The following is a 21,184-nucleotide window of genomic DNA, read 5'->3' on the forward strand; positions in this document are numbered from 1 at the left end:
TGCATTCAACCAATATGAAATAAAATTTATTGAAAGTCTGTGTTCTGGGCTCTGGGTATAAGATAGTGAACAAAATAGTTTAGGTTTCTGTCTCTGCAGAGGTTTTATGGTCCAGTGGGGCAGACAGAAGTCTGAATGTCTGTCAATTCTGTTTCTTTCTCAGTGATCAGTTCAGTAGTATATGTGAATGAGGAGCTGAGACAGCAAATGAAGGGGGCTGGGCTGCCAGGAAAGAACTCTCCAAGGAGGTGGTATTTATACAGAGAAGGCATTTATGCTTTTTGAAGGGTTGGGAGGTGGGGAGAGGACAACAGGTAGAGAGGAAGCCCCCTGAGGAGGGAAGAGAATTTGGTTTATATGAGGGTTTGAAATTTGGCCAATGATGCTGGGGATGGGGAGGGACGTGGCAGTGGATGGGGGTGAAGAAGTGATCAGAAGCCAAATTAAACGAGTGGATTCAGATTTTACCATAAGCAGGTGGGGTCATTGGCAAAATCAACTTGTGAAAATATTACTGGCTTCCTGGTGCGGAGTCAATGGTTCCTATGCAAAGAGAAACTTCACTGTTATCTCAGTGGTTCTCAAGGGAGTTGGTACCACCACCTCTCAGGGGTGTCTCAGAAATTTTCATGACATTTTGATTGCCAAAATAATGGCGTTGGTCCCTGTTGGCATTGAGTGCATAGGGCCAGGGGTGCTAAACATCTTTCGAGGATGCTCCCTAGTGAGGCATCTTCCTGCGTCTGACTTTTGAATATTCTCATGGGATATTAGTGGAAGTGGAAAAAGTCTGTTTATAATGAACTACGTGGAGATCCGAACTCTTGTCTTACAATTTCAAATCAAAGTCTTTTTGGCACATTTCCAAGGAAATCAAGGAGACTACCAGGTATTGTTTACCATTTCATTAAATCAGTTTACTGATGCTCAGGCTTGGGAGTCACCCGTGCAGCAGACCTCCACATCTCACGGTGGATTTTGTAGCCATCACCTTCACAGTGACTCTTCACACAGGCGCAAACAAAGCACTACCCCATTTGGTCTTTGAGTATTTACATTTTGAAGATTTTTTAAGTATTAATTTACTTCCCTTTGTTTCTCTCTTATGTCACTGCATTGACTTTAACAGTCAGGTGGGTAGGCAGTTAAATCATCTAAGAATTCCACTTTGAAACAGTAGAAGGCATTACAAATCTTAACCCTAAAGGATGTTTGGGTCTGACAGTATTGAGAACTCCTGCTCTATCTCCTGTAGCACACACACTTGCTAGCCCAGCTTTATATAAAAGAATCTGAGGCTCAGAGAGGTTGAGGAACTTGCTCAAGGTCACCCAGCTAATTTAGAGTGGAGCCCAGGATTTAATGTTCAAAACTGAGCCTCTCAGCACATGGCAATGCTGCCTGTTGGTGTCTTGTGCACTGGAGACCTAGCTGGGGAAATCCACTCTCTGGAGTTCCCCTTGTGATGGGAAGTGCTTACCCGCCCAAGCTCCTTGTCCTCCAAGGCCAGGACACCTGTGCTCTCTGTGAATAGCTTCACCTTTACAGCTGGCAGTGCATGGGTTGTGGAGAAGTCACCTTGGGTGCCCCAGCTGCAGAAAGAATCAAAGAGGTCAATGTAGACATATCTGCTTTGGCGAGGCTAAACTATTCCCTTGTTCCTAGGTCAGGTGAATGCAGGGTTAACCAGAGGCAGCATTGGTTGTCACATCCTTCTCTCCTCCCCTCCAAAGCTGCCAGAGTAACAAAAGTGTTAATTAACTTGTTAGGGAAATGCAAGACAGTTGCTCAGAAAGTTGCCATGGTCTTCATAGAGCACTATAAGAAATCACTTGAAATCGGCATAAACTCAAGTTGGTGAGAACTTGTCCCCATGCATTTGCCATATCTACAGACTATTCCAGGGCAATCACTAATATTTCCCTGCATCCTTTGACTTCTTTGTTTGTGGAAACTGCAGTTCTAGATTTTGGGATGGGGCTTCATTTGGTTCAAGCCAACACCTGACTTTCAAATGAGACTTCAGCAATAGTGGTGGGATGGTGGGGAGCCCATTTCCACTGGCATTCAAAAAGGAGTTGAATCAGGAGATTATGGAGCTCCATCCTGTCAAGGTCAAAGAGAGACTGGAAGGGAGAAGGATGAGAATGTGGGAAATGCCATTCCCTGCTCATAGTCTGTGGATATTTGAGTTTCAGTTTTTCCTAGCTGGGAGCCTGGCTTACTCAGAATCTGGGTATAGCACCAGGTATGGCTCACATGAGCCCCTGATGTGCCCCCCAAATACGGCCTGTTCATTCACTCATAATTATTCTTACAGAGAATTCAGCGCTATCTATTCTGTGCCTGCAAGCAGAGTGATCTTCCAGAAGTGTTAACTGGACTGCACTGAGCTCCATGGCACCTGTTTCACTGCACCCAAGGGGCAATCTGGACCCCTACCTATGGACTGCCACTCATCCGCTCCAATGTCACAGGCCTCCTGACTCTGCCACTTCAGGCCTGTTACATGTATGGTTCCTCTGTTGGCGGTGTTTCTCCCCACCCCATCCATTCACTGGGCGACCTCTCTGGGGCTCAGCTTAAAAGCCACTGTCCCTTGACTTCCCAATCTAACCTTGTTCTGGTATTAACCTCTCTTTAGCATACTATTTAATTTTGCATCCTAGCAATCACTGGATTTGTAATTATTGATTTGTGTCAGTGTTTTATAGCAGAATCCTCTAATATTCTGTAAGTTCCATGAGCACAGGGACTGTGTGTTTATGTTGCTTACCCAGAACTTAGCACAGTCCTGGACATATAGAAGGCACTTATCAAGTATTTGTTGAATAAATGGATGATGCCAAATATAATGTCTTTTACAGAACTAGAAAACATCATGGATACAATTTCATATAGAGAAGTGTTTTTATCTTACTTTATACAACAATCAACTTTCATACTTTAAAATGCTTATAATTTTTAATGACTCTATATTACATCCTATATATGCACCATAATTTATTTAGCAATTGTTCTTTTACTGAAATAGAAATGAGCATTAATTTTGTTTTGTTTTTTGAGATGGGTGTTTCTTTCTGTTGTCCAAGCTGCTCTTGAACTCCTGGACTCAAGCAATCTTTCCACCTCAGTCTCTTGAGTAGCTAGGAGTTAGATATTAATTTTTGATTTCATCTCTGATTGTTTCCTTTGGATGGAGACCTAGCTGGGAGATCATTTCTTCATTCAAAAACAAACATTTAGAGATGTTACACGGTTCCAGGAGCTGTGCTCATTAATGCACACTTTCCAGGCTTGAGATGCCTATTCCCAAAATGCTTTACACAAAGGCAGTGACTCTCCTGCCACCATTTGGAAATTGGAGTGCAAGTCACAGGCTTCCTTCTTGCCTGAGTATCATTATTCACCTTTTCTTCTGGCCTATTTTATCATTGTTATTTTCACGGATATTCTGCTGACATAATTGGGCTTCGACATTTTATCCTGTGTTTGTTGGAAGTTTGTATTCTTCTTTTGTAAATTATGGAAACCTGCCCACTAGTCTCAGTGTTGCCTTTAATCAAATAAATCCTATTAACTCAAAGACACAGGGAATCTAGTAAGAGCTGACAAAAGAAGACCAGGAAAATTGAGATGAGGGGAAATCAGATCCATGGGGATCTCAGTGCATGAAACCACGGAGAAAGCACATCAGTCATAGTAGAGACAGAGAGGACATAGAGGAGGCCACGAGATAGGACAAAAAGTGACAGGTTTCAAACACATCAGCAAAATGTTTGAGGTTCAGATAGAAACTCCTAAGTGGTTGTTAGCAACTGCAGCAAGACCCCAAGACAGCGAAATCTTTGTCTCAGCAATGGCAAGGGTTTTGAACCAGATATTTTTAGTTTAAATCCTGGCTTAGTCACTTGCAAACTATGAAATTTGGGGCAAGGACTTCATGTCCCTGTACCTCAATTTCCTCAGCTATAAAATAAGCTCATTTCACAGACTAGCTGTAAAGAACAAACAGCTGCAAGTTTGGAAGAGGTTGAAAACCCAACAAATTTTGGCTGTCTTCCCTTCCAAAGTAAGGAGATGTATTCTAGTAATAGTTATAATTGCTTATCTATTTAAATTTACTTACTTAATGATTAGTTGACATGTAATAATGGTACATATTTATAGGTATGATGGTTAATACTGAGTGTCTACTTGATTGGATTGAAGGATACAAAGTATTAATCCTGGGTTGTCTGTGTGGGTGTTGCTAAAAGAGATTAACATTTGAGTCAGTGGTCTGGGGAGGGCAGATCCACCCTTAATCTGGTGGGCACAATCTAATCAGCTTCCAGCAAATATAAAGCAGGAAGAAAAATGTGAAAAGGAGAGACTGGCCCAGCTTCCTATAGCCTACATCTTTCTCCTGTGCTGCATGCTTCCTGACCTCGAACATCGGACTCCAGGTTCTTCAGTTTTGGGACTGAGACTGGCTCTCCTTGCTACTCAGCTTGCAGACAGCCTATTGTGGGACCTCATGATCATGGAAGTTAATACTTAATAAACACCCATATATATGTGTGTGTGTATATGTGTATGTGTGTATATATATGTGTGTATACATATATATGTATATATGTGTGTATGTGTATGTGTGTATATATATGTGTATCCACACATATATATGTGTGTATGTGTGTATATATATGTGTATCCACACACATATATAATATATGTGTGGATACACATATATATACACACATATATATACACACATACACATACACACATACACACACACACACACACACACACACACACACACACACATACACACAGATCTTACTAGTTTTTTTCGTCTGGAGAACCTTGACTAATACAATAGAGTACAGAGTGCTTTTTTTTTTTTTTTTTTTTTTTCTTCTTCCAGACAGAGCCTTGCTCTGTCCCCCAGGCTGGAGCGCAGTGGCGTGATCTCAGCTTACTGCAACCTCTGCCCCCTGGGTTCAGGTGATTCTCCTGCCTCAGCCTCCCAAGTAGCTGGGATTACAGGTGCCTGCCACCGTGCCTGGCTAATTTATTTTTATTTTTATTTTTAGTAGAGACAGGGTTTCACCATGTTAGCCAGGATGGTTGAGAACTCCTGCCCTCAAGTGATCCACCCACCTCCACTCCCCAAGTGCTAGGATTACAGGCGTGAGCCACGGCACCTGGCCCAGAGTGCTATTTTGCTACATGTATTCAATGAGTAATAATCAAATCAGAGTAATTAGCATAGCCATCACCTCAAATATTTATCATTTTTTTTTGAGTGTTGGGAACATTCCAAATCCTCTTTAGCTATTTGAAAATATGCTAAAAATCATTGCTAACTATAGTCATCCCGTAGTACTTTAGAACACTAGAACTCAGTCCCCTTATCTTGCTGCACTTTTGTATCCTTTGTGACCATCTACCCAACACATATTTATTAAGTACTTACTAACTATCTTACCCTATGTAAAGAAAGCAAGATTGACATTGCCCTTTCTACTACACAGATGAATGGTAAAATAGCTATGGCCATTTCACAGATGAGAAAACTGAGGAGATACACAAAGATCTTGCCTATTTTATTCCAGGGAATCATGACCAAGTTGGACCAGAACCCAAAATCTCATTTTACAGCTTTTGCTGCTTTTATTGTAAAAATTATCAGTAATAAGTATTATTAGTGATTAGCAACACTGGCAAAAAATGTGACCATGAATTTATTTATGATTAATTGTACTGTTAATCTCTTTGGATGGCTGGGTGTGGTGCCTCACTCCTGTAATCCTAGTGCTTTGGGAGGCCACACATTCGAGAGTAGCCAACATAGAAAGACCCAGGCTTTTTATTTTTTTCTACAAAAATGAAATAATTAGCTGGATATGGTGATGCATGTCTGAAGTCCTAGCTACTTGAGAGGCCGAGGCCTAAAAATCACTTTGAGTCCAGGACTTTGAGGTTACGGTGAGCTATGATCACAGCACTGTACTCCAGCTTGGGTGACAGAGCAAGACCGTGTCTCTAAAAGAAAATAAATAAATAAAAAGAAAAGAAAAGACATCTCTTTGGGCATTCATTATACTTGGTCATGGGGATGAGAAAGATTCCTACTGGAAACCAAAAGAGTTCTGAAATGAGAAGCTTTAACACTAAGCCGCAAAGAGACCTGAGCCCAGCATCCTGGGGATACTCCACTGTGTGTTTCCATGGTACTGTCCTCCGTGTGTATGGATTTCCTGGCCTGATCAGTGGGTACCAACCCAGGATGCCTGAACCCCTGCTGCTACCCAAAGATGCGCAGCTCATAAGGCGTGTAACATGCGTCAGACTGTGGGGCAGTCGGTGTTTCCGAGAACCCATCAGCTGGACGTAATTCAGGCCGCTGGAGGCTGTCCTGACAACCCCTTTCTATTGGACACGGAGCTGCTTTTCCCTTCTACCAGGTCCTGTAGCTGTGCTTCCCACCACGACCCTTGGCTCACCTCAAGTTGTTAGGTCACTGATGAATCTCAATTTAACTATTTAACTTCAGATTTCAAAATGCTAACCTGGTCCAGTGAAGCAGGCCAAAAGAGAAGTTCCCTCATCTAATCAGGACTGGCTGTGTAATTTTCAGGGCCCTGTGCAAATAACAGGGCAGGTCTCCTTGTTAAAAAACAAAACAAAACAAAAAACAAACTCCAAAAACCCCAAAGCAAAACACACAGAAAAGTGCCATTCAAGGTACTAAGATATAAAGCATTTTCATTTTCTTGAGTATTTCCTCTGCTCAATTGCACACTCCATTGTTCCGTGGGATGTCACAAACACAAGCTTGAAGATAAAATGATTAAGAATTTCAAGATGGCAACAAAAGAGCATTAAATCAAATGAGGGCCCCCCTTCTGAATGTAGGAGCTGTGCAGCTGTACAGGTCACATGCCCATCAAGCTAGCTCTGATCCAATGCCACCCCAGTCTGGTTAGCCTGGACTAAGGAGTAGGTGTTGGCTGGCACTGGCTGTTAACATGAAACTTCTGGTCTTAGCCACAGTCACTGGATTCTGTGAAAATTCCAGCCTCCTTTTGTCAAGGCTTCCTACTCTTAGGAGAATCAAGACGGTTTAAATATTTGCACCCTTCCTTATCTTCCTCTCCCCTGTAGGAGAAAATGTCATGAAAATATTCATTCTTTGTCCTTTTCAGCCATGGAGAGATTTGGCTATATTTATAATAAAAATGGCTAATATTTATTCAGATTACTATGTGCTAGGTACGAATTCCTATCTCAAAAGTGTGACACAGCCATACCTCTTGGCCATCTTGTGAAATGTCTACAATGCTCACCTCCAGAGTTACAAATGAGGCACAGAGAGGCTGGGTAATGTGTTCAGGATCACACACAGGGAGTCAATGGCAGTTAGACCTCACAATTCAAACTCCTAATCGGGACACCAAGTTCGTTGCCTCCCTTGCTCCTTCCGTCATTCACTGCTTTATGTCTTGATTAAATCAACTTAAGTTATCTCTGTAACTCAAAGGGAAAGTTCTATTTCAAGACTGGTGGGACTTTGTGCCACTCTGCCTTTTTACTTTGAATTTATTTCACATGTTCAACCTACTTCACAGAGCTCTATATCCCACACAGACAAATTAGCCGGTGGAAGAAGCCTCAAAAACCTTGGCCTTTTGGTAGGACCATAAACCCAAAAATGAATCTATTTCTCATTGTTACATTGTTCCCTGCCCATTTCTTTACCCTTGCTATGCAATTGACTGTGGCTATTAAGATGAATACCTCTTAAAACTGAAATACAATTGCACTTTGATTTGAAAAGACCAGAGGTGGATGATATTTATTGCAAGCAGAAGTTGGCAAGGTTAACTGACTAACTTCTCTCTGCAGACAGAGTAGATAATGTAAAAGTTAGGTGTCCCTATTCTATGATCCCATCCTTTCTGCCACTGTACTCACACTGAATGACTAGCTTACAAAAACGTTAAAAATAAGCCACCAATTATTGAGTACCTATGGTTTGCCAGGCCCTGGGCTTAGTGCTTTTAATGAATTATCTCAATTAATCTTTCTGACAGCTCTGTGAAATATATTCTGTTATTTCCCATACTTTATAAATAGAGAAACTAGGGTTTAGGGAAATTGAATAATAGGGTTAGAATCAGAATTGGGCTTCAAACTCAGAGTTTCTGACTTCAAAGCCCATGCATTAAATCACAGGGCTTTACTGTGGTTTATTTAAAAAAAAATCTCTCTCTCTCTCTCTCTCTCTCTCTCTCTCTCTCTCTCTCTATATATATATATATATATATATATATATATATATATATATATATATATATTTTGTACCCGATACAGGACCTGGAACACAATAAACATTTCTTCGTAACTAGAAAGAACTGACAAATTCAGAATAACCATGTCACTAAATTCAGGGGATTGTACAGAGATGAGATATGAAATAACCAAAGGTGTGACTGTTACCTTCAACTGAGGGTTTTATCTGTTTGAGGAGTTTTTTATTTTATTTATTTATTTTTTTGCAAACAAACTCTCTGAAACGCACACAGCGGCTGGCAGCATGCAAAGGATACTCAGCATATAACAGCTCTCTAGGGAGCAAGGTGTCAATCCTGAGGGATGGCTCTCCAAGGGCTGGCAGTGATGTGGCTGCCAATGGTATAGTGATAGAAAGTGCCACCAAGTTATACAATAAGCTGCTATTATTACTTTTGGTCTTTTTAGCCACAAGCACATAAGCAGAGACTGTAGAAATGCCATCACCCACAGGGGCATCTCCAAATATGAAGGAATGTGTATTGGGACATGTGTCTATTCCAAGCCAAATACTTCCTGTAAGAGGGTGGCGAATAAGCAGGTGAACAGCGTAATGACTAACCTAAAAGTGCCATATTGGCATCAGATGAGGCTGTAACGTTCACTGCTTAGAATTGTATCTCCAGTTAGTGCTTCATTTAGGAAACATGTCCTGAATGTCTACTGTATGCAAGTCACTGTGATAGGCACTGGTATGGATCCAAAGGTGAGTGAGATGTAAATTCTGCCCTCATGGGTATTACATTCTTTTTGGGGAGATGCCACATGCAGAAATAACACTTAGAAGGTATGAGAGTGCCTCAGCTTTCACATCTATAAATTAGGATAAGAATATTTATTTTTATTATATATATAGCCAGATGAGCATAGTGGTCTGCACCTGTAGTCCCAGCTACTCAGGAGACTGAAGTGGGAGGATTGCTTGAGCCCAGGAGTATGAAGCTAGCCTGGGCAACACAGTGATACCCTGTCTCTTAAGAATATAGAACTGACCCAGAAGATGGAGTCCTTGATGGAAGGATATGTAGGATATAAGCTATTGCATATGCAGTGTCTACCTCAATACCTAGCATATAGAAAGCACTAAAAAATGTAAGTCTTCATTTTAGGATTATAGACCAGGGATTGTTAAACTATGGCCCATGGGTATGGGCCTCCTTATGTATACCTCATAAGCTAATAATGGCTTTATTATTTCAAACGACTGAAAATAATCAAAGGAATCATATATTACAACACAAGAATATTATATGAAAGTCAAATTTTGAGGGTCATCAATAAGGTTTTATTAGAACATGGCTAGTTTACTCATTTATGTTTTATCTATGGCTGCTTTCGTGCAGCAATGGCAGAATTGAGTAGTTGTGACAGAGACCATATGGCCAACAAACCAAAAATTTTTACTTTCTGGTCCTTTATAGGAAAAGCTTGCAAATCTCTGTCACAAACAGTTAAATTGCTGAGTTGGCCTACTGGAAATACTTTTATTTTCATTAGCAGATTAGCAGTATGCTCACCTGGGCATATCCATAAAGACAAACTGTAAACATGCACTTACAAGGACAGCTCACCCCGTGGGGATCCAATTTGCTGCGCCAAATTCTTCATGGAGTTCTTTCTAGCACTCTTAGTTTATTAGAAAATTGGGGCTTGTGTGTCATAGCATTTCAGACACGTGGTGCCCAAATGCTGCTTCCTGATCCACTGGAGCTGGCTGACTCATTTAGTCACACTACATCATTATCAAACAATAAACATGAGTAGCAGATAATTCATATTTGGGGGGATGGGGGTGACTTTTAAAGTCTCAGCACATTTTTTCTCCAAACCTGTTCCACAGTGCCACCACTTTGAAAGCAAACACTTTGATCTGCGGGAGAAAATGAGGGAGAGGAATAGCCTCTTGGGGAAGTGGAGCTCAGAAGAATCTATGGGTAAAGCCACCTTGTTCTGTGTGTTTGGGGAGCATCTGCTTGTTCACAGTCACATCTCTGTTTACTATTTAAAGCCTCTTATTTGCAGAAGTCTCCTCAGACCATATGTTATCAACAAATGTTGCTACTCAAATACACACAGTAATTTTCATTAGAATATTTCCCCCCGTGAACAAAAAAACAACATTTGCCACATAGGGAATATACCTCCCAAAATGACAGTAAACATCCATTACAAACCTTTGACAACAGAGTGATATTTATGAATGCATATGTGAGTAAGCCAAGAACACATCCACGTTAGGCAAATAAGGACCCTTGGAGAATTGGATTTTGTGCAGGTTGGTCTTGGGGTCGGGGGTGGGGGAATGTCATTAGTTGCCATGGTGATGCTCAGCATAAGGCCATAATTCGTGTCTCAGAGTCTAGATTTACATTTATTCAAGGTATATGGCTCACGTGAACTGGGTGTTAAATTGGTGCAGTTCATAAAATTAACTGCAGGTTTTAACAAGAGAGAAGTGTCATTTCAAGGAATGAAAGTGCCCTGGTCCCGTTGCTAAGAAGGAAAGTTAATAATTGCCCGGAGACAGCTGCATTAAAATCTTCTGGCCTGCCTTTGAGGCAGACCGCATGATATTCTACGCCAAGGGAATCAATTGTGCCATCGCAGTGTGTCCTATCCAAACTAATTCACAGGTTGGGCTTTGGGTTCTTTAGTATACTAGAAAAGCTAAGCTACCTCTTATCTACATAAGTGAGGCGTTTGCTTTGTAGAAACTGGGCTGTCTAGGGGGCAGAGATGAAGGCTTTGGTTTGCCTCCTTGACATTTCGGCTGGAATGTCTCCTCTCCAGGAGTCTGAGATCAAATGTGTCCAAACCTCAGCTTGAACTTTTCTCCCTCACATCTGTTCCTCTGAGGCTTCCCTCGCTTAGTCAAAGGAACTGCCAACCACCTAGACATCACTCTTTTCTTTTCTTTGCTACACGTCCACCTTGTCACCAGATCTTCCATGCCCCCTGTATATATCACAAATCTGGTTATTGCTATGGAGGAAAAGAAAGCAGAAAATGGAGTTTGAAAGTACCAGAAAGCAGGCAGAGGGGGATATTTAAATAAGGTGAAACATTAAAACTGCACCAAGGAGCAACCATCACCTGTATGACATACTCCTTTATTTGTTTTGTTGGTTGATCTCCGGCCAGAATGTAAGCTCACAGGGCAGGGATCTATGCCTGTCTCCCCCATCACTGTATCCCTGGCTTCTAAGCAACAGGATGGCATAGGGAAGAACTGTCGAAGGCCAAATTGGAGAGATGACAGCACATCACCTGATTTGAATTTCAGTGTTGCCTTCTCTGAAATGGAGCTAACAGTGCAGCCCGAACATGAACATTCCCCTTTTGTTTGTAGAAGGAGGTGTGATTGTCGTTCTTGGAAATGTTGTCTCTGTCTTCCCAGTCCATGGCTCTTCTGCCCCATCTCCATCACCCAGTTGCCTTCTTCTTCTTTTTTTTTTTTTTTTGAGACGGAGTTTCGCTCTTGTTACCCAGGCTGGAGTGCAACGGCGTGATCTCGGCTCACTGCAACCTCCGCCTCTTGGGTTGAGGCAATTCTCCTGCCTCAGCCTCCTGAGTAGCTGGGATTACAGGCACGTGCCACCATGCCCAGCTAATTTTTTGTATTCTTAGTAGAGACGGGGTTTCACCGTGTTGACCAGGATGGTCTCGATCTCTTGACCTCGTGATCCACCCGCCTCGGCCTCCCAAAGTGCTGGGATTACAGGCTTGAGCCACTGCGCCCGGCCCCAGTTGCCTTCTTCTAATCATCTCCTTATTCTGAGTTTCTGAGTAACTTTAGAGAAAATGAACTGCTCACTGCATGGCAGACACACAAAGGAGCTCCCATGAAGTTACAGGGAAAGCATTCATTTATTCCCTCCTCTCAGTGACTCTGCCAACCGACTCCTATTTAATTCCCAACACTGGGTGTTTTTCTATAATTACTTTTGTAACCTGAGCTGGTTATTATGTTTGCAACTGTGGTTCCCATAAATAATGGGGAGACTCTGGCTAATTGTGTCTTTAGAACTTGAATCTGCCTTAAGACAGAACCTTGCAGGCTCCAGAAGACTCAAGAGTTTACAAAACCCACGCTACAGTCAGCTAGGCAAAAGCTACTGGCAGGCTTGGGCCAGGGGAATTACAAAATGCATTGCAAACCCCTTTGCCTTGCCAACCAGCTTCTCTGAGCCATGAGGGAAAAAAGCTGGGAGAGACAGAATAACAGCCTCTGAACTGAAAGAAGTCCAGAAGACAATTTTGGCTATGCCCATCATTTACAAAGGAGAAAGCTGGTGCAGTGGGAAGAAATTTTGGAGCAAGACTGTTCTATATCTATGATCTAACAGCTTTATGATCTCAGGCAAATTTATTAGCCTCTCAGGTCTCAGTCTTCATGTCTGTAAAGTGGGCACATTAATAGCATCTACCTTATAGGGTTTCCAATCTGCCTGGCGCCCGATTAAATGGGAGACTGTAAGTTCATAATACAAAGCAGTTGGCATTATTCCAGCAGCTTGGGATTAAGAGCTCAGGCTCTGGAATCTGGCAGCCTGGCTTCTACACCCAGTTGTGCCACTTTCTACCTGAGTGATGCTCAACAGCTGACTGCCTCTCCTGCAGACTCTATTTTACTTCCTGTAAAATGGAGATGTCTATTGTGCTTCTCTCCGAGCTTTCTTTTGTGAGATGAGAAAATACTAGCCTGATTGTCAATAAATCCTAAAAGGGTGGTGATAATTATTCAGCGACATCTCAAAGATGCACAAGAAGTTAGTCTAAGTGCCAGTACTAGGATGAAACATCAAGATATGAGCTGACCTTGCAAATGTTTTCCAAACCATCTGAGCAATGGCTTTTGTGTTTTCTCAGTCTGGGAAAAAATAAAATTGGGGCTTGAATTTGAGTCTGAGATTTTTGGCAGTGATGGTAAAAGGACTTGTTCTTATTTTTCTGACTTCCTTCTCTGAGTGCCTGGAACACTTCTCACTCACAATCCTCTTATCTTCCTTCACTGGCCCTTCCTGACCCCAGGGGATAGATCAGATTATCATTCAATGGGATTCACACTCTCTTGCCTTCTCTAAGAGAGGCGTTTTCTTCCTGCCCAATTGATGTGGGATTTGTTGATGTGATTACTTCTTTTGGCCTCTGCTATGGTTTAAATATTGTCCCTTTCAAAACTCATTTTAAAATTTAATCTCCAGTGTGACAGTATTGATGAATGGGGCCTTTAAGAGGTGACTGGGTCATGAGGACTCTGCCCTTATGAATAATCTGTTTATGGATTAATGGGTTATCAAAGTACTGAGACTTGTAGCTATATAAAAAGAGGAAGAGACACCTGACCTAGTGTGCTCAGCCCTTCTGCCACGGGATGACTTGCGTCACCTTGGGACTCTGCAGAGACTCCCCACAGCAAGAGTCTCTCACCAGACTCAGCCCCTTGATCTTGGACTTCTCAGCCTCCATAACTATAAGAAATAAATTCTTTTTCTTTATAAATGACCTAGTTTCAGGTATTCTGTTATAAACACCAGAAAATAGACCAAGATAGTCTCCTAGGCAGTGTATATGCTTGACTGTAAAATTGCTCATATGACGAACACATGGACACAGGGAGGGGAACATCACACACTGGGGCCTGTCGGGGGGTGGGGGCACTAAAGGAGAGGTAGCAGGGGGTGGGGGTGTTGGGGAGGGATAACATTAGGAGAAATACCTAATATAGGTGACTGGGGGATGGATGCAGCAAACCACCATGGCATGTGTATACTTACGTGACAATCATGCACGATCTGTACATGTACCCCAGAACTTAAAGTATAATAAAAAAAATACACACACACAAAAATCACTCATGTGACTTTCTTTGGCTAATGGGGCATTAGCAGATGTGATATAAGCACAGGCCTAAAATGGTGCTTGAGTGGTTGAGCTTTTTGTCCTGTGCCTTTGTCCTACTGTGAGCAAAGCCTCCTCCAGGTAGCTGCTGTCCCTTCAGCCTGGATCACAGAATGAACTAGTGGGGGAAACCTGGGCCCAACCCACAGTGAGACTCCAAAGCCAGCCAGACCCAGAACTTGAAGCAGAGCCACTCAGCTGACAGTGGCATGGATCAGCCAACCTCCAACCAATGTTCAGGTGACAAATGAGAGTAAATGACTGTGGCTTTAAGCCTCTGAGTTTTGGGGTGGTTTGTTACACAGCAATAGTGAACTGATACAACCTCTTTATCTGTTACTTAATCATACAATCCTGCTTCTGCTTTTATGTTCTGTTGGTTTGTCTGGAGTCCTCACTTAGAGTATCACATTATGCAGTGCCCAGACATATTTTATAGCCCTTGCATATTATATAAAGTCCATGGTAGCCACTCAGTAAACACCTGCCTAATGATTTTGGTGGCTTGAAAACGACATCCCTGTTTTGCCAGTGTCAGATAAGGCAGGGTCTACCCACTGTGTGAGAGCTGCACTGAGGCCCGGCTATGCCAGCCAAGCCTGCCATAGGCATTGTCTAGGTTCTGGAATGAGCAAGCGTGTCAACACCTCCCAGAGCTAAGGCAGGCAGCCAATGTCTCTCAAATTACGAATGGTCAAGTGCTCCCAGGAAAAGCCCTAACCACATCAAAGGCACTCCCGACAGCATCTCACATGGAAGCAATAACCACAAAGCCAACCTCAGTAGCACTTGCATATCCCTAACATTTGTGGCTCTGAGTGGGGACCCAAATTGTGGTGGGCACACAGAAGCAGGGCTAAAGAGTGCTCAGGGACAGGCATTCAGGGCTCTGGCTGCCCTCCAAGCAGCCAGCCCCATCCCGTGAGACCTCCCGGTTGCCTTTGATAGAGGGGATTATGGAAGCTGTTGTTGGTTTGCATTAGGGCGGGGGCTGGCTGCTTTCATGGGCTGGGTTCCCATCATCCTACTAAAGGGGACCCCTGAGGACACTGTAAGCCATGCTTCTCTTTTTCCCCAGGGATTGGCTTATGGGTTTGGTTTTTATTTTCTCTTTTCAACATTTATGAGAAACCACTAGGAGTGGTCATGAATGCCAGGAATCTCAAAAGGAAATGATGAATGAGACCAGCCGGCTAAATGCCCTTTAGTAAGGACTGAGGTGTTGTCTTAAATAATTGGGGAAATGGCTCTGGAGGCCAAGTGCATGACATAGGCTCAACTTGCAGCAAGAGAGTTGTTCTTGAAAAGTGATAAATCTCAGCTGGAGAGAAATAACTGGACCCTGGTATACTGACACCATCACAGCAGAGTGAAAATAGTACCCGAGTTCCCAGTTGCATCTGAGGCTCCGTACCTTGACCACTGGGGCTAATGTTAAGTTACCCATAGGGCCTAGCCACTCTTACTACGGGACCTTACCCACAAAATAACAAATATACTAAGACTATCTTTGAAAAAAAAATACAACAAAAAATGTATGAAAGGGTTTTTGTTTGTTTGTTTTTGAGTCAGGGTCTTGCTGTGTCACCCAGACTGGAGAGTATGGGTGCAATCTCAGATCACTGCAACCTCCACCTCCAGGGCTCAAGTGATCCTCTCACCTCAACCTCCTCTGAGTAGCTGGGACCACAGGCATGTGCCACCATGCCAGGCAAATTTTTGTATTTACAGTAGAGATGGGGTTTTGCTGTGTTGCCCAGGCTGTTCTCAAACTCCTGGGCTCAAGCAATTCACCTGCCTTGGCCTCCCAAACTGCTGGGATTATAGGCATGAACCACTGCACCCAGCTGAAAGTTGAATTGAGTTATAATTGACTGCTTGACATAGGTTAAATTTAAAAGACGTATGATTAAATATCATTTTGATTTTATAGTTATCTTTATATATTTTGGAGTTTATACAGTTCCTTTTAAGATTCAGATAGTTTCCTAAGCTCTTAAAAAACATTGGGGCCCCACTGGCCAAATGCCTTAAGTCCAGACATAACTAAAACTTGATGACTGGTACTCAGTTTTTCCTCTGAAATAATAAATTTGAAGGCTTACCAACTGGTAAGAGCCAGAATTAACTTTAATTTCCTTGAATGCCAACTTGTGTGCTTCCTTCCAACAAAAACTACCTTCATGTCCTTTGCTCAGGTAAAGTAAGTGAGCAGATATTTCTGCCATGCATTTTCTCCTGAAAGTTTTTCATACTGTCCTTTATCTCAATCCCAAGGAGACAGATGTAAATGTAAGGGAGGGTAGATTCAGATACCAAGAGTTTCTAAAGTGCCCAATACGAGAGCCAATCACTCACCTCTGGAACTTTTCTTTCAATGTATTTGACAGTAACAAAACTTGCTTCATTTAACCCCTGGGGTAGATAATATTTGTAAAACCTTTTAATGTTTCTAAGGGTCTTACAAATGTTAGCTGATCTTTTTTCAGTGGACTGTGTGTGTGTGTGTGAGGAAGAGAGAGAGAGAGAGAGAGAGAGAGAGAGAGAGAGAGAGAGACAGACAGACAGACAGACAGACAGATATCTAGGCTGCCTGCATCCTTCCTTCCTGCATCCTCTTCTCTCTTCTCTCCTTTCTCATGTTAGAAATGGATTCATGGAGTATAGTTAAATTCATTTGGAGCCTGTCAGCTTCTGGGTACCTCTGCATTCCCATCGCTCTGTTTGTCAGGTGCTCTGTTTTACTTTTTAAGCTTTCCACCACATTGAGTGAGGCTCAAGGCTCTGGAAAATTAAATAGGAGAGAGTAAAGCTAGGCACAGCCTCTGGGGAAATCTAGAGATGCTGTGGTTATAAATGTGGACTTTGTAGTTAGATGGCCTTATTTGAATCTTGGTTTCACTTACTAGGAGCTGGGTGATTGTGGGCAGGAGATGTAACCTCTCTGAGCATCAGTTTTCTCATCTGCACAATAGTAATAAGCAAACCATCTACTTCAGGGTTGTTAGTAAAGATTGAATTAGATAATTCAGGCAAAGCATTAACACATGAATACATGGTATGGCTTCAGTGAATAAATGTAGCTACTATGATTAACAAGGTCCTACAAGTGACAGAAGTTTAAAAGATCCTTTAAAAACCCAAGTAGAGAGGCTGGGTGCAGTGGCTCACACCTGTAATCCTAGAACTTTGGGAGGCTGAGGCAGGTGGATCCCTTGAATTCAGGAGGTAAGAGAACAGCCTGGGCATGGCGAAACCCAGTCTCTACAAAACAATACAAAAAATTAGCCAGGCATGGTGGTGCATGCCTAGAGTCCCAGCTACTTAGGGAGCTGAGGCAGGAGAATTGCTTGAGCCCAGGGGGTTAAGGCTGTAGTGAGCCAAGACTGAGCCACTGCACTTCAGCCTGGGTGACAGAGTGAGACCCTGTCTTGAAAAACAAACAAAAACACACCCTAAAACCAAACAAAAACAAAAACCCCAAAATGGTTGAATTTGGAGGGTTTTTTTTTTATTTTCTTTTTTCTTTTTTGAGATGGAGTCTTACTCTGTTACCCTGGCTGGAGTGCAGTGGCATGATATCAGTTCACTGCAACCTTCACTCACTGGGTTCAAGCAATTCTCTTCCCCAGTAGCTGGGATTACAAGCACCTGCCACTGCATCTGGCTAATTATTGTATTTATAGTAGATACGGGGTTTCACTATTTTGGCCAGACTGGTATTGAACTCCTGACCTCAAATGATCCACCTGCCTCGGCCTCCCAAAGTTCTGGGATTACAGGTGTGAACCACTGTGTCTGGCCAGAGTTTTTCTTGAAGAAGGCCATAACTAAACTTAAAAATGCCTTTCTTTGGTACAGCTGACTCATTCAGCATTAGCCATAATCAGCTCACCATAAAATTCTATGCTTCATGATGGACTTGCTCGTAGAGGTCTTTATCAAGATAACTACTTAGAATCATTTGAATAGCAAGGGGAGTGTGAGCCCCCTGTTCTGACTCTCCTCCTGTCTCACCAGCCAGGCCTCCTCAGTCCCCTCTGCTGATTTTTCTCATCTCCTCCCTAAATCTTAGCATACTTAGCAGACCTTAGATTTCTTCTTTTCTTTGTCTATACCAATGGTTCTCAATTGGTGGGTGTGGTGGGCGGGGTGATTTTGCTCTCCAGAATACATTTGCAGTGTTTGGAGGCTCATTTTTTTTTTTTTTGACTGTTACGTGGGGGTGTGGGGAGACAGTGGGACTACTACTGGTGTCTAGTGAGTGGAGGCCACGGATGCTGCTAAACATCCTACAGTGCACAGGGCAGTCCCCAAGCAAATAATTACCCACCCCCAATGTCAGTAGTGCTGAAGCTGAGAAATCCTGGTCAGCACTGACCAACCTACTGTCTCATAGCCACCCGAGTTGAATATGTTCAAGACTCATCTTCTGACCTTCCCACTCCCAAACCCACACTGGCTTTTCTGAAGTCTTCCTCAGGTCAGCAGTTGGCAGCTCCATCCTTCCAGTTGCTTAGGCTCAAAGTGTAGAGTCACTGGGACTCTGTTTTGTTGCCTACATCCTATACCTAATACCTCAGCAAACCTGTTGGTCTGATATTCAAAATGTAGATCTGACCTAATGCAGAATCTGCCCACTTCCCACCACTTACACTCATTTCACCCTGGACCAAGTTTCCATAATTTCCTCCCTGAATTATTGCAATGACCTTCTAACTTGTTTTTCTGTTTGCCCTATTTTCCCCAGCCCCCAGAAGCCAGAGTAATCCTTTAAAATGCAAGCCAGCTCTCATCACTCCTCTGTTCAAATGCATTCTCTTTTCACTCAGAAGGAATGGCAGTGTTTTCACCATGGTCTACAAGGCCTTACCTGAGTTGGACCTTCATTGCCTCTGACCTCATCTCCTACCACTCTCATTCTGGTTCATTTAGCTTCACCTTCATCAATCTTGTATAGCTTTTCTTCAGAAGGGCCAGGTGTGCTTTCCATTCAGGGTTTTTGTGCTTGCCATTTCCTGTGCACAATCTGCTTTTCCCTCGTCTCTCTGCATGAATCATTCAGCTTGTTACACGAGTGCTGGGGGATGTTACTTTATGCAGGATGGTCCGGAAAGCAAAGTCTTCTCTGGCACTCCTTATTCTCTTTCCCTGCTGCTTCCCCGCCACCCCTTTATCACTTATTGCCATCTGACATATATTTTATTTCTGTTTTTGTTTGCTTATTGCCTGTATCCCCCAACTAGAAGCCAAGGTCTGTGTGGGACAAGAAATCTTGCTTTTTTCTCTGTTGTATCTGTGCCTAGGTCAATGTCTGATGTATTTCAGACACTTAAATATTTTTGAGTGAATCATCAGTTTTGAAATAGCTCTACTTTAGAGTTACAATGTCAGAATAATTTTCATTCATTACATATAGAATACTCCAAATGAGAATCATTTCTTTGCCACTTAAATGCTATATAAGAAGGTACTTAAATTCTTTGGGCTTCCATTTTCCTCACCTGAAAAGTTATCAGCGCTCTTACAAAGTTCAATAAAATCACATATTAAGGTATCATGAGGTTAAATGAAATAAAACACATAAAGCATTGGGCGTATACAAAGCACTGTTCAACTAGTAGTTGCCACAGTGATATTAAATGGCGCTACACATGGGGATTTTCTCTAGTCTGTACAGAAGCACACGAAGAATTTCCTCTGCAGTTGCCCAACCTCTACCGGAGTGCTGCCACTTGCCCCTTCCCCATTCATCCACTGTAGGACTTCCCAGGCTAGTTCCAGGGTCCCCCAGACTTCTGAGCCCTCTGATTCCCCATATTTTAATCCAAATAAATTAATTCAGTAAAGGACTCATTGCTGAAGGCAACAGTTGTATCTATAACGGAGATGAGTCACCAGGTCCCAACCAAATGACTTCTACTGTGGGCTTGTGAGGAGCACAAGATGCACAAGAGCTGGAGCAGTAATAGAGAATGAGAGACAACAGGGAATTGACTGGACAGCTGTCCTTGCTGTATCCTTTGAGTTTTCCAGTGATGGGGGCAAGTTTACTGATTGAGCCTCCTTAGTCCCTATTTGTTGATGTTCCTCCATTCATCCATTCATCCACCTGTCCAAACCATAGTGAGCACCCAAGGCACTGTTGTGGGCTCTGGCAAGACTCAATGAATAAGACAGAAAATCCTTGCACTCAGAAGGGAGTTCCTAGTGTGTGGGCAAGACAGACAAAAATCAAACAAATGAGAATGATAGGAGCTATGACGACAGTAGAACAAAGTCAGGACACAGAGAATAACTGAGGCAGGGCCACATTAGGTAGGATAGTCAGGGAACATCCTGTCTGAAGACATGGTGCTTGAGCTGAGACCAGATGGAGGAGGGGTCCCTAACAAGCTGCTCCTCCTTCTGTGTTCCCTCCATTAGTGAACTAAAGGGATAACGGGGTGTGGAAGCACAGCTTCAAAGTCGACAGAAGGAAGGGATCTATTTAAACCCCTGGTCTTCGCTTTGTCTCTGGAGCCCAGTATCCTAAAAGTATTTGTTGAGTGACTAAATTCATTTGGTTGATAATCTTTCTCTGTGGCTCAGCTCCAGAGTTTCTTGGCGGTAATACTCAAGCACCAGCAGTATAGTTAACAGTTGATACAGGTATTTATGAGAAAGAAGTGTCTCATGAGGAAGTAAGTTCATAAAACACTGGCTTGAACAAAGATCGGTTACTTCATGTAGGATTTCTCAGAGCCTTTATTACGTTACTGTGCATTCCAGATTTTCAAGAGAGGCCACAGCATATAACATTTCCCAAATTTTTGTGACTCTAGGACCCTTCTTCCAAACAGCATCATGAACGGTTAGCGTTTGAGAGAGTTTGACCAATACACCAAAGAATTTCTTATTAGCTAACAATCAGTTCTAGATAACCACAATAATCTCTAAG

General features: G+C 42.6%; 1 protein-coding gene across 15 annotated transcripts in view; it reads right to left on the minus strand.

The window, feature by feature from the left end:
• Positions 1–21,184, minus strand: part of CADPS (calcium dependent secretion activator) — a 473,986-nt gene that overhangs the window by 191,530 nt on the left and 261,272 nt on the right. For all 15 annotated transcript variants that reach the window (XM_074404483.1, XM_074404482.1, XM_074404481.1 and 12 more), the window contains exon 7: positions 1,481–1,592. In XM_074404483.1, coding sequence (XP_074260584.1) covers positions 1,481–1,592 — 112 coding nt within the window. The remainder of the gene's footprint in view (positions 1–1,480; positions 1,593–21,184) is intronic.

Source organism: Saimiri boliviensis, chromosome 8 (genome assembly GCF_048565385.1).
Source record: "Saimiri boliviensis isolate mSaiBol1 chromosome 8, mSaiBol1.pri, whole genome shotgun sequence".
Lineage (NCBI taxonomy): Eukaryota > Metazoa > Chordata > Mammalia > Primates > Cebidae > Saimiri > Saimiri boliviensis.